Genomic DNA, 12,583 nt, shown 5'->3' with positions numbered 1-12,583 from the left:
TGCTCGTTGCAGAGAAGTTGGATTATATGACCTTTTAAGGTCCCTCCCAAACCAAACTATTCTATGTTTCTATGATCTTGTCCAATGTTTACTATTGCCAGGTCCTGGGCATAAGAACCAGCAACATTCTGCCTCCCTTTTTCTGTGTCTAATTTTATCAATGATCATACTTCATTTAATCTACCTTTAAACAAGTTTGTTGAGAATGTTTTCACGTGCTGCACATATAGTTGAAAGAAATAACAGCATTACTGCCTCCTCTAAAAGTCAAGAGATATTGAGGCTCCTATGAGTTTGTTTTCATAAAAAAAAAAAAAAGAAAAGAAAAAAGAGACAGGTAGGGTAGTCTTAGAGTACTGTGTTTACTTTTGGTATTACCTCTTCACAGGTTGTGCCATGCTGCATGGTGTGTCTATGTGAGATACAAAAGGCTTTCACAAGGCTAATCTATATCTTCCAAAGCTGGATATGAACTATCTGTTTACTCTGAAATTGCAGCCAAAGCCCCAATGCCTGTTGCTAGCTCCAGGAAAACTCACTGGTTACAGAGATTAAGGGATTGCCTCTGCTACTTGCAACAGCTCTCCAGCATTCCCACAAGTGGATTAGGAGACACTGATTTGTTAAAGTGTAGTCCCAAATCCAGAACACCCTTATTGGTGATCTTTGGTTGCCACAGAGCTGCAAAGAGTAATCTGTTGGTCTAACTCTTTATTTTTGCTCATTTTCCATGTCTACCTCAGAATGCTACAGTGAAAGTGAACATGACGATCCAGAAATAACAGACACGCCACCTCCACCCTACACAGTCCAGACACCACCTCCTCCTTCGGTAAGTGCTCCAGTTACTACCTTGTTTCTTGTTGCAAGCAGGTTGAAACAGAACTCTCCTGAGGTGGTGGACCTCTAGAAATAACCTAAAACATTGTCTGGAAACATCCACACTGAATTCCAGTGAAACCTTCATGCACAGACTGCCCACCCCTTGGCAGAGCACACAGCTGGGACATCCTGCACCACAGGGAGCTTTGCACTGTAAAAGATCAGCTCCTTACTACTTATCTTGCTGGAGAAAGGAAGGTGTTGTTCTGCCTCATACACAAATCATGTCTTTTCTTTACAAGTTTTTTAACACACCACTAGAAGCTGGTTTTTTCATACTATTCTTTCTCTTTTTTAAAAATCCATCCTGAAGCCTCTCTCTTTTTGTGACCTTGGTAACACATCCAACAGCTTCATTTTTATTTATTTGAGTGAGCTGTTTTTAAGACTGCTGAATTTGAAGCTGCTTTTATGGCAGTGAAGAGAAGGGAAAGAGGCCTCTTCACACAGAGATAAAAATCTGTTTTTTTTTCTTCTACCTCTGAAAAATAGACTATGAAAAAAGAAAATAGGCATTCTTCCAAAATCTATGTAGCATATTGTCCCAGAATATTCCTTCCTGTCTCTCTTAATTTCATAAATTAAAATTAGAGCTATGAACCCTCATGAGTCTAATCAAATTGGCTTGCCTAATTATTATCTCCTTTTTGCCCTATTAATCTTGTTTCTATACTGTTGTTTTTCCAGTGGTCTCATTGCTCTTACACGTAATTTAAGTGGATTAAAAAAAAAAAAAAATTAAAAATTTTTCCATTTTAAATTTTTTTAAGTAATGAAAGAAAAGTTGTTAATTTGCTATGACAGGAAGCTTCACTAGTAGGTTTGGGGTGGGTTTTTTCCTTCTCTTTGCAGGCTTTAAAAGAAAAGTTTCATTTGTAGTAGAAATCAGCTGTTGCAAGTAGCAGAGGCAATCCCTTAATCTCTGTAACCAGTATTTTTAATTTTTATATTTTTTTCCATCAAAATTGAAAGTTTACATAATTCTGTGTTTAGAAATGACTGTTCTGATTTGGGCTGGCAATAAGGAATCCTGATTCAAGCCTTTCCCTTCACTACCTGAAAGTTAACACTGAGAGGTGTGCAGCAATATACTTGGTACTGAATATTCTCAGGGCATCTCATGGAAGGGAAGTGTCTGCTGCCTCACTGCTGTGGTACAAGTTCCTCTGTGGCACGCTGAAATGACATCCAGTAGCTGGGGTGGGCACAGGAGCAGCGAAGCAGGAGCAAATCCGAAATATACAGATGAGCTAGAGAAGCTTGTGCAATCGCAGGCGTTTATAAAGGAGATGTCGCGGACAGGACTGCCTGTCTGGCGGTCTCTAAGTAGCTCACATAAAGCTGGGAGCGCATGTCATACAGTCACCCACTTGCCCCCCCTTATTTTCAGTCAGATAAGTCAGTCTTCACTTCCTCTCCTGAAACGTGCAACATTTATCACTAGAACAATCCGCCTGGCGCTCGGGGGTGTGAGGAGTTCGCTGCTGTAGAACCTTACTCTTTATTTATTGCCTGCATTAGCTGGAAGTTAAGTGTGACTGAGTGACTATAAATTTCAGAGAAGAGAAGAACTTTGGCAATATGTCTCCCACAGTTATTCAGGGCCATGGGTCAGTTAACAAAGCATCTCGAATTTCATACTTCAGTGGCTTGCCTTTAGGAGGATGGAGATGTGTTTTCCGTCTGCTCACCTCTGAGCGAATGCCTGCGTTTTTCCAGATGATGAGTTTTAAACAGGTGCTGTTTTTAGTTTTCTGCTTTTCTGGTTTCCTGCTTCTTGTTGGTCTGTTGCTGCAGAGGTGATCTCCGGTTGTCTCCTTCCCATATGCTCCTCTTGAGTGCTGGCCTCCGCATTTTGGCAGGGAACACGTGGGAGGCAGGCAGTGGTGCAGATGCCGAGGGATCCTGCTTTCTCAAGCTTTTCCTTAAAGGGTATCTTCCTTTCAGCCTTTACCTTTGTCAGCTGATTTCCCTTCTTCTTATCCCTGAAAATCCCTTCCCTTGTGGACAAAGGTTAGTGTCTCCTGAGCAAGTGTCATCTTTTCACCTCAGAACTGCCCGCTGGAATAAACTCCTTTTGCTGTGGGACTGCCCCAGGCTCAGCTCACTTACATAGTGAATAGGAACAGCTCTGTTTGACTGCAAGCCAGAGTGTTCTAAATACTGTATTTAGTATCCCTTTCACTTCTGGACAAGTGCTGAAAGAAAAAAACACTGGAATCATTGGGAAAGTGCAGCTTCTACTAAAAACTCAATTCTAGGTTTGAAGCCTGTGATTGTCACAGGGAGGGCTGGTTAAACACAGCTCTCTGCCTGTTTCTTTGTTGCAGAGTTCTTGAACCAAGCTGTGAAATCTCAAAAATGTGGTGGATTTGGTTCATATTCTGTGGGTACGGCACTTGGCCTACTTCAGCTTTCTCAAATTGCTACTGGAAGTGACACTTATCTTGTCAACTCAGCTCAATGCCAGAGGCATTGGCTGAACTTAATTTCTTTTCATTATTTCAAGTAGAAAGGCCTCCAAACTTCTTGACATCAACTCCAAACCAAAAATTATTACTCTGGAAACTAACAAAAACCCAGGTGTAGGCTCTGTTACATTTTAGAGTTGCAAACACTTTGCTGTCCCTCTGGCACAAAGTTTGTACTTGCTGTTCTGTTCTCTGCTGACTCAAACCATTTTGAAATTTGCAGGAGATAAAAGTAGTGATGGTGAGGTTCCATGTGTTTGCATGGGTTTGGGAATTGTGGAGGAAAAAAGCAAGTGAGGAACAAGTAATTTATAACATCTGTAGGACAAAAGTTAAACTGACCACCTGCATTAATTTGTTCACGTGTGAATGGATATGCAGTTAAAAAAAATCAGATATGTTGAGACAATAGATTGTAGCAGCAGCAGCCAAAAAAGCTGTTGAAGAGTTTCATGGTCATAATTTTTCTCTAAAAAATATCTAGAGACTCATTAATCTCCAGTGAAATCCTTATGATCTGCTTTTTAAAACATCCCCAAATGGAAATTTATTATCATATGGATGATTTCAAAATTTCCAAAGGAGTCACTCAAATAAGTCAGGTAAACATTTGTCATGCCAAAGAAAAAACAAAACAAACCAATATGCAGAGAAAAAGAAACACCTTCTGGCAGTCATATTTATTCTCACTCATATTTTTTAATTAACACACAATGAAAACAAAAATATATTCCCCTCAGTGAGGCACAATCTTCATTTCAATTACTTTTTTTTTTTTAATGGACAAATTCCAGAAAAATGGAGGCGTGATCCAATATCTTCCTTTTCTAGTTTTGAACAATTTAGAGCAAATTAAACCATCTACAATATATGGGCAAGAGCTGTTACTGTTTGGTAGTTCTGCTTGACTTTATAAACTCTTTAACAATTTGTCTGTGTGATAGGAGCTCTTTGGTGAAATGCTTCATGTCACCTGTGCTCCCAAGGGCATTTTTAGCACTCGCAGTTTACTACAGCATCTCCTTTGCTTGAGGATGCATATGTGAAGGTTTCTATTTCAGAAACAAAACCACACCTGAAACACAGTGCTGTACTTTCCATAGGGGAATATAAATGTCTGGGTCCTGCAATGTTTGGCACAGTCTTACAGGAATTGTGAAAGGACCAGAGAACCTGTCTTATGAGAGATGGTTTTGTTCAGTCTCAACAAGAGGGGACTCAGGGGAGACCTCATTGCCCTCAACAATTCCCTGAAAGGAGGGTGTAGCAGGTGGGGGCAGTGCCTACAGTGACAGGACTGGAGGAAGTGGCCTTAAGCTGGGACAGGGCAGATTCAGACTCAATATTAGACAATTTTTTTTCACCATTAGGTTGGTCAGGGATTGGAATAAGTTACCCAGGGAGGTGATGAAGCCATCATCCTTTGGAACCTTCAAGAAGGATCCAAAGCCAGTGCTGGATTATGTGGTTTAGGGGTTGCAGTGGAAGTCTTGGGTACTTGGCTGGACTGGATGATCTTGAGAGTCTCTTCCAACCTTGACAATTCTATGACTCTATGAATGGTTTTGAAAATTTACAAAAACAAATAAGCTGCTATAAACAAATAGTGCTCACAGTCTGGTATAAGTCCTCCTCATCCTCTGAATTGACTACTTGTTGCATGATGCTATATTAGAAGCACAGGAAGGTTTTTCTGTTTTAATATAAGAAGGAAGTAGTGTACATTACAGTATAAAACACTGAATTGTGGAATTTGAAAATCATTATAAAAAAATTGTTACTCTTGATTTGATTTATTTGAATAAAGTTTTTATCTGGTTTACTGGGTTATAAACAGGTATTCCAGGCATTTACTGTTTTCAGCTTTTTCAGGTTTCCCTAGCAACACCTTCTCAGTAAGTTTCAGTATTTTCCATCTAGTTATGATCTATTTTAATACTTACACAGATCTATTCTACATAAATATTGAGGACAGAAGGTTGCCAGAATTGTGGTCCATCGAGTCTGGTATTCTGATGCTGCCATTGGCCAGTAGGAAATGGTATGCAGAAAGAGTAAATTTCTGCAGCAGCAAGAAACCTGTCTTTCGTATCATGATGATATCATCACAATTTCTGATATTTTCTGCTAAGCCTTCTTGGCCTGGTGAACAATTATCCCTTGAATGGACTAGGAAACACACTTCCTTACTGTACTTCAGTGCTTGGTACCCCTTCTGTCTATCTCTGGTTATTGCACTGGTGGAACTGTTGAGTGCTTTGTGTTCAATGGCTAATTTGGAGGTTTTCTTCTTCACTCTTGATTAGACCAATAAAGTGAAGACAAATTAAAGAAAGAAGGCGAGTGTGAGACCTACCACAGAAGGCTACATTCAGCATAATAGTTTTCCTTGGTCTTTGCTTCTAGGCATTGTCAGGTTTATATCTCTTTTGCCTTTGGCTTCCTGGTGGCTTGGTTTCTGAAGTTACTGCTCTGTAGGAGATTGATTGCCACACCACAGGCTTGTTTGGATGAATAAGTAACCAGATTACATCAATTTTTGTATTTCAGCTGCATAACTATATAACATGTAGAACCTAGAAACAGGAGTAATTTGTAAATAACTATTATTTTTTCTTCCCCCCTTCCTGCCCCTCTTCCCCCCCCTTCCCCCCACCCTTTATTTTCTGGAAAGCAGGATCAGCAAAAGTCATCATTCACCTCAACTCTGTCAAGTGAAGCATCTTGCTCTCTCTCCTCTCCTGAAAGCACTTTCAACTCCCAAGAATCATCATCTTCCTTGACATCCAAAGTGGTTTATTCCGAGAGGCAGTCCTGGCTTGACCTGGTGAACAGCTCTGCCACAGAAGAGGGTGACCAGCCTTTAACGTTCTGTGTACAGATTCACTCTGATGAGCCGCCAGGAGTGGTCTGTGGAGATGCAGCAGAAAGCCAGGAAGTCCAGCTTTCTGAATCCAATGGTGAATCCCAAACCTCTTACTTGAGTGTAGATACACATTGTCTAACTGTGCCAGATGCAACAGGACAGCAACCACTAGCCAAAGGTGAGCTAATGAGAGAGATTTTTATTGCAGAGCCACATAATATAAAAGTTATGGGTTTCCTTAACTTCCTTTCCCCTTCCTTCCTCTATATTCTTCACTGAAGAGTTTTCCAATGGTACATCATTTATAGCATTTAATTTATTGCACATTTAATATATAACCTAGTGTCTGGTTGGTAGGTAACTTTACAGGTTTTCTCAAATGGTATCTATTTGTTAGATCATAACCTCTGTATATAAATTTAGCATAGACATAATTTTATTAACAGTCTTTATTTCAATGTAGATATGTTTTATTAGTTAGGATTGAATTGAAATATTAACAAAGTGTGTCACAGAATGGACACTGTAACAAAACTGTAATATGTAGGGAATGGTGAACATGGGGTTAAGTCAATCCAATTTTACAAATATGTGCTGTTGCATTTACTCGAAGTACATACTCCCTATTTGCTTCATTAAGCTTCATTGCAATCAAGGGAAAACAGCTGAAATCCTGAATCAGAAAGTCTATTAAGACTGGATTTTGTTTAATCAAATAGGTATCTGCACAGTATCCTCCTACTGAAATGTACTGCTAATTGAAAGGTGGCATGGCTCCAGAATTCAGTCATTGTTACTGTTTGTAATTCTCCTGCATAGTGAGGAAATACCTCTTGCCTTTTGAGCAAAGCTTCTTCTTTCTGAATTAAAACAGCTGAATCCTAAGGGCTGTTCCTGGCACACAATTATTCTGTGTACAGAGGTAATATATAAGGGAATAACAACATTCCTCTGCCTCATCTCCTCCCATGATTCCAAATCCTTGTAACAATTTGAAGTGAGTACTTTGTTGCTGAAATAGAAAGGTTGTCTCAGCACAATGCAAAAGAAGGGTGCATCTAAGAGCTTGGGCTGAAAGTATTGAAGTGGTGGAAAGAAACAGCACTGGAGTTGCTGTGAACTCAGGGTACTTCTCTGTAGGTGAACTTGACACTGGAAGATGACACTATGAGGCACATTAGTTACCTTGTCAATCTCCTTATGTTTTACAAATAGCAAGCCTTAGAAAGCTGTCACCCCTTTATGTTGTTGAACCTTTTCTGATTTTACACAAAAAAAAGGACATCAAGAAAAGAAAAGTTTTCATCAAAAGTGACAATTAACTCATTGTTATTTATGTCCAATTTATGTTCACCTACCTTATCCATTTTGTAGGCTTCTCTGCTAGAAAATTCTGCAGCAATGAAGAGCAGAAAGAATTAAAATCCAGAGTGAGCATATATGCTGTTTCTATGTATTGGAATAGAGTGCTGTGTTTTGAGTCACTGTGGAATTGAATTCCCCTAATTCTGGGTTTGCAAGTTGTGAAAAGGCTAGGGCTGGCAGAAATGGAGTCCCTAATGAAAATGCTACAAAGACATATTAAATACGTCTTTACAGAATTGTTTTTTGTAATTTTACCTTCTGGGTTAAATTTGATAAAGTAATGTCATTGGAAAACATTACTGGGGACATTCAAGAGGATTGTTGGAATGTAGATCATAAATGGCATAGTGGCTTATATCTGTTGACAAAGATTCAGTGTTTGCTCTTCAGAAATCTAAACTTTTGCTTAGAATATTGTCTGAAATTGTCAGAAATCCTGCAATAATGCGTAGGTTACTGCTTTCCATTGTAATGTAAGGGTGACAAATACTTTTATGGATGTCATAGAATTAGCATGACACATTCATAATCACTTAAAGTATAGTTTGATAGGCTCAATCATACTAACTAATAAAATGGGATTACAGTGTAAATCAAGGCACATTTTGGTACACCCCTGCAGTGTGCAAGATGGTTTAGTTTTGATAAGCTTATTCTTATCAATGAATTCTTCTGTTGCTCACTGCTTAGCTGATGAGCAACCCTACTGGCAGAACACAGAGCACTTCCATCCTAATGATCACAGTGGTGATCATTGACAGAATCCCAGAAATAGACAATTTCACCAAGACAGTCACTATGGAAACTGTACAACCTCACCAGTTCTTGTCTGCATCATAACCCATTGCTGAACAAGTAAAGCATACACCATTCAGAAAGACAGGTTTGTCTTTCCTTTATCAGTTTGCATATTATGGGCTGGGTGTGGAGAGTGCTGCTGTGTGGTCACCGAAAATATTAAGGAAATATTTTGCAAGGAGATTAAGCTACTTCAATTTAATAATGAGGTAGGAAAAGAAGGATTAATAATAACTAATAATTCAGCTCTTCATGAAAGTCATCAAAAAGGATACAATTCTGTTTCTGTGGCTTATCCCTCAAGAATTTCCCTCTCCAGCTAGTTGGTAAGCATGTGCACAAATACTGTGAGATCAATTCAAGTTGTTGGGTAAAATCTAGCTGCAAATTCTCCTGATTTGCAAAAAACTGGTAAGAACACCCTTGTTATCTGATGCAAAACAAGAAGGCATACCTCAGTACAGTCAGTATTATTTGCTTTAGAGTGCTTCTGAATAGTGCATATCTGACATGTTTCAGAGTCCTGAGACTGCATCCAGAAGGAGACAAGTCTGTCTTTTGTCAACACTTGTCCTGAAAGCACATGTTCCCTGTGTATAAAGATGGCCCTGCTGTCATCAGAACAGTTATGTTCTTTGATAGATTTTGGTCCCAGTCCCCCACAGAACCTACAGACGTGTCTGTGCTCTCTCTTTCACCTGGTAAGAATTAAAAAAAACAACCCTGCCACACTGTTTTCTGACCACATTTTTCAAAGTAAAACCACAAGTTGAGTTTTTGGTTGTAGCTGATAAGAGCTTTGAGTTGAGGTGAAAATTATCTAGAACTGAAGAGCACTCTTGCTGGACAAAGTCTAGAAATGGAGACCAAGCCGAGAAAAGTTGGTACCTAGAAGGAAGAAAGAGTAGCTGTGGTTTTGTGGGAAGAGCTTACAATGAAAAAGTACAGAAACAGTGAAGAAACCTTAGTGATGAGTAAAACAATGGAAGAAACATTTTTAAGAAATAAATGGATTTTATTTTGTACCTCATAAGAAAATCTGCAGATTCAACTAAATTATGATCAATTATTTTTTCAACAGAAATTATTTAATGAACTCTGCTAAGAAACTGTGAGAATCTGGTGCAAGGAGCCATATCATGATATTTTTAACAATCTTTCCAACCATTCTCAGTGGTGTTATGAACATTGTGAGCATTAATTCTCTGCACCAGTCACCAGGGAGATGTTACATACCAAAGAGTGATACAAAGAAGGGGAGTTTATCAGTTTTCTCTTTTGAAATGAGACCAGCATTATGCATTCATTTACTTTTTGGGACTATCTAAGACTTTGGTGATGCAGCTTGCTACACGCACAGTGACAAAAGATTCTAAGCTGCCTGTGAAGCAAAGAAACTGAAAGGTAAACAAGAAGCAGCTGAGAGTACAAACAGCTGTCTGACTACGTGCACTGTATCCAGAAGCTGGCCTTGTCCACTCCAGGATGGCTAGACACGCTCTCCAGCCAAACTCCATCCTTTGTATTTTTTCTGGCAACTACTGGAAGAAAAAGTATATGACTCTGACACACCACCACTATGATCAAAACCCGTAACAGCTAAAGGAAGCCACAGGAACTGAGAGGTTATATAAGAAAATAAGAGTGTGTGTTTCTATTTATTTAGGTGTCTGCTACTATAGCAGTAAGATCCTTCTTCCTTGCATTTTCTGAGGGTTTCATGATCATATGAAATTAGTGCATCTTGGCAAGGCATTCTTATTTTACCACTTCTGGTTTATTTTACCATAGCTCACAGTAGCTGTGGAAGATGTTGAGTGTGCTGGTATTTTCAAACCTGGACAGCTTTTCAAATATGTCTTGGATTTTATCTAGGTTGGTTTAGTGGGAAGGAGTTGGTTAAATAGGAGCTGGATCCATTCAATTCCTTCTGTTCTCACTACTGACATCCTCTTCCTCTCTGGAGTCTGCCTGTGCCAGTAATAGCCAGAACAGATCCTCTGGTGTGCTCTGGCCCCTTTGTTCCCTCTGCAAAAGTCATAGCAAATAGTTAGATCATGGCTGAGACTAGCTGAGAAATGTGCCTGTGGTGAGAATAACTGTGTAGAAAAACAACTTGAATAATTATTCTGTTTCTCATCAAAAAAGCTTTAGAAATCACAGTGAAAACTATGATGTTATGGTTTTTTGAACCCTCTGAAAAAGAGATACTTATTTATGTTGTTTCCAGTTCAGTCAGTTTATTAAAATTCTGCCCCTCACTGCTGAGTCCACTATACTGTCAGACAACAGCATCTAATTGTTTCTGATAACATAGTTTTCCATTATTTTCTTCCAGTCTTTCTTCCCTTAGTTCTGCATTTGCCAGTGAGGAGTTTGCCTGAGTTAAACTCATCTAATTGAATTTTTTTTCTGTATTTTCTATTCCATAATTATGTGGGAAATGTGATTTCCCTGAGGTGACTTCATATTCCCATTGGAAAGTATACTACCACTATGGAGAAGGGCTAGGGGGGTGGATTGGTAGGTAAAGGCAAAAATAATTTATGACTTTTTTCCCTCTACTCTCCCAGCCTTAGGTGTATGTGTTCTCTACCACTGGCATCAAAAATGTTAGCAGAATCAGAAATAAAAGTGCTGGCAAAGCCACAAGAAGCTCGTAAGAGTAGCAAGTACAGGAGGAAGAAGCAGAATATTTTTTCCCTGGGATTAATACACAACTGGGGGTCTGTGAGATCTCAGTTACAGAATGGGAGAACAAATATTTACATTTCAGATAAATTTAGTCAGACATGTTCTGTTGGAGGTGGTTTTCCATGCAAAATGCTCCTTCTGCCAAACATTTCCAATTCCTATATCTTTACCACTGGGAAACAATCAACTTTATTTTTCGCGGCTGCTTTTTGAAAGTTCTAGAAAATTTCGCTTACATAGGCCTAAAAAGCATTAAAGTGAGATTTCAGACAAGCTTCTGTACTGATGCTCCAAGATGAGGAGACTCAATATCTTAGTGTTAATATCTGTCTCCAGCTTGTGGCAAGTTGACTGACAGCAGAGTGGAAGCAGAAAATTGAGGAGGTGAAGAACAGGCATGTTGACCCTCTGGGAGTTTGTTCCTGTCTGTGATACCTCCTTTTAGAGGAAATTCCAGATAAATGGCATCAAGCCTCAGAATAGCGTTTTAGTTCTCCTAAATCAGAATTTTTCAGTTCTTCCAATACCTCTCCCCCTTTCAGATTTACAGCATTAATCTAGTGCATTCAGTGACAGCTTCAAGCCTGCAAAATGTGGGCTTTTTCTTTCTGACCTTGGCTCAGGGGTACTCAGGTACACAGAAGGTAAAATTCCAGATAGATAACAGTCTGGCCTCAGTTTATAGGGGTTTGTTGGCAGACATATGCTTCGTCACCAGCAGCACTGTTCTACACAAACACACAATATTAGGATACTCTTTGATCTGTAGTTGAAATTCATCAAAGATGGAGATAAAAGTGCTTTGTAACCCGTACTCCACAACCTGTAGGTTCCACTCACCCTTGTTTTCCAGCAGCTTGCTAAATTTCCATTTAGTTGCTTTATTACAACTTCCTTTATCCACCTGATATGAAGAATCTGACATGTTCCTTTCCCTTTGAAATTACCTGACCCTGATTAATCTCTTGGAGGATGAGAAGGGTGGAAGAATAAGAAACAGGAAAGGACTTTCTGGTAGAAGTCTTGAAAGTCTGCAGGAGCTGAGTACACTTTGCTGGGCAAGTGCATCATCTGGGAGCCTTCTCCTGGGTTTTTCTGACTTTGGCTTCATCTTTTCTGTGCTGAGTCTTACTGTGCTCCTTAGAGTTTCCCACGAGTGCATGGAAGTTATCAGAATATTTAGCCTGGAAGAAGAGTGTTCACTGAGGGTGTTTTCTCAGGCTTGCTGCTTTGTAACCCTTTTAGGGCACTGAGGAAGGTCATGAGTTAGCCTCAAAAGGTGTCTGGAGCAGGGACCTTAAGTGCCCTGTGGGTTGACTTTATCTAAAAGTTGCTGAACAGGATTGAAGCAACTTTTTTTTTTTTCTTCATACATCGTCTTTTTTGGATAGCTGATAAAAATCAATTTATTTCTCACAGTATTACTATGCACAGTTGTGGTGGGTGATGTCTACAGCATAGTTGAGCCAGTCCTGTGCAGAAGCTGGCTAATGAAACAAGCAGCTGC

General features: G+C 39.4%; 1 protein-coding gene across 3 annotated transcripts in view; it reads left to right on the top strand.

Annotated features, from left to right (window-relative positions):
• The window catches only part of IPCEF1 (interaction protein for cytohesin exchange factors 1), an 81,814-nt gene that overhangs the window by 57,982 nt on the left and 11,249 nt on the right, over positions 1-12,583 (top strand). For all 3 annotated transcript variants that reach the window (XM_023923404.2, XM_086877304.1, XM_086877303.1), the window contains 2 exons: positions 744-832; positions 6,031-6,397. In XM_023923404.2, coding sequence (XP_023779172.2) covers positions 744-832; positions 6,031-6,397 — 456 coding nt within the window. The remainder of the gene's footprint in view (positions 1-743; positions 833-6,030; positions 6,398-12,583) is intronic.

Source organism: Cyanistes caeruleus, chromosome 2, assembly GCF_971803275.1.
Source record: "Cyanistes caeruleus chromosome 2, bCyaCae1.hap1.1, whole genome shotgun sequence".
In the NCBI taxonomy this organism is placed as follows: domain Eukaryota; kingdom Metazoa; phylum Chordata; class Aves; order Passeriformes; family Paridae; genus Cyanistes; species Cyanistes caeruleus.
This window is presented reverse-complemented; position numbering and strand designations above follow the sequence as displayed.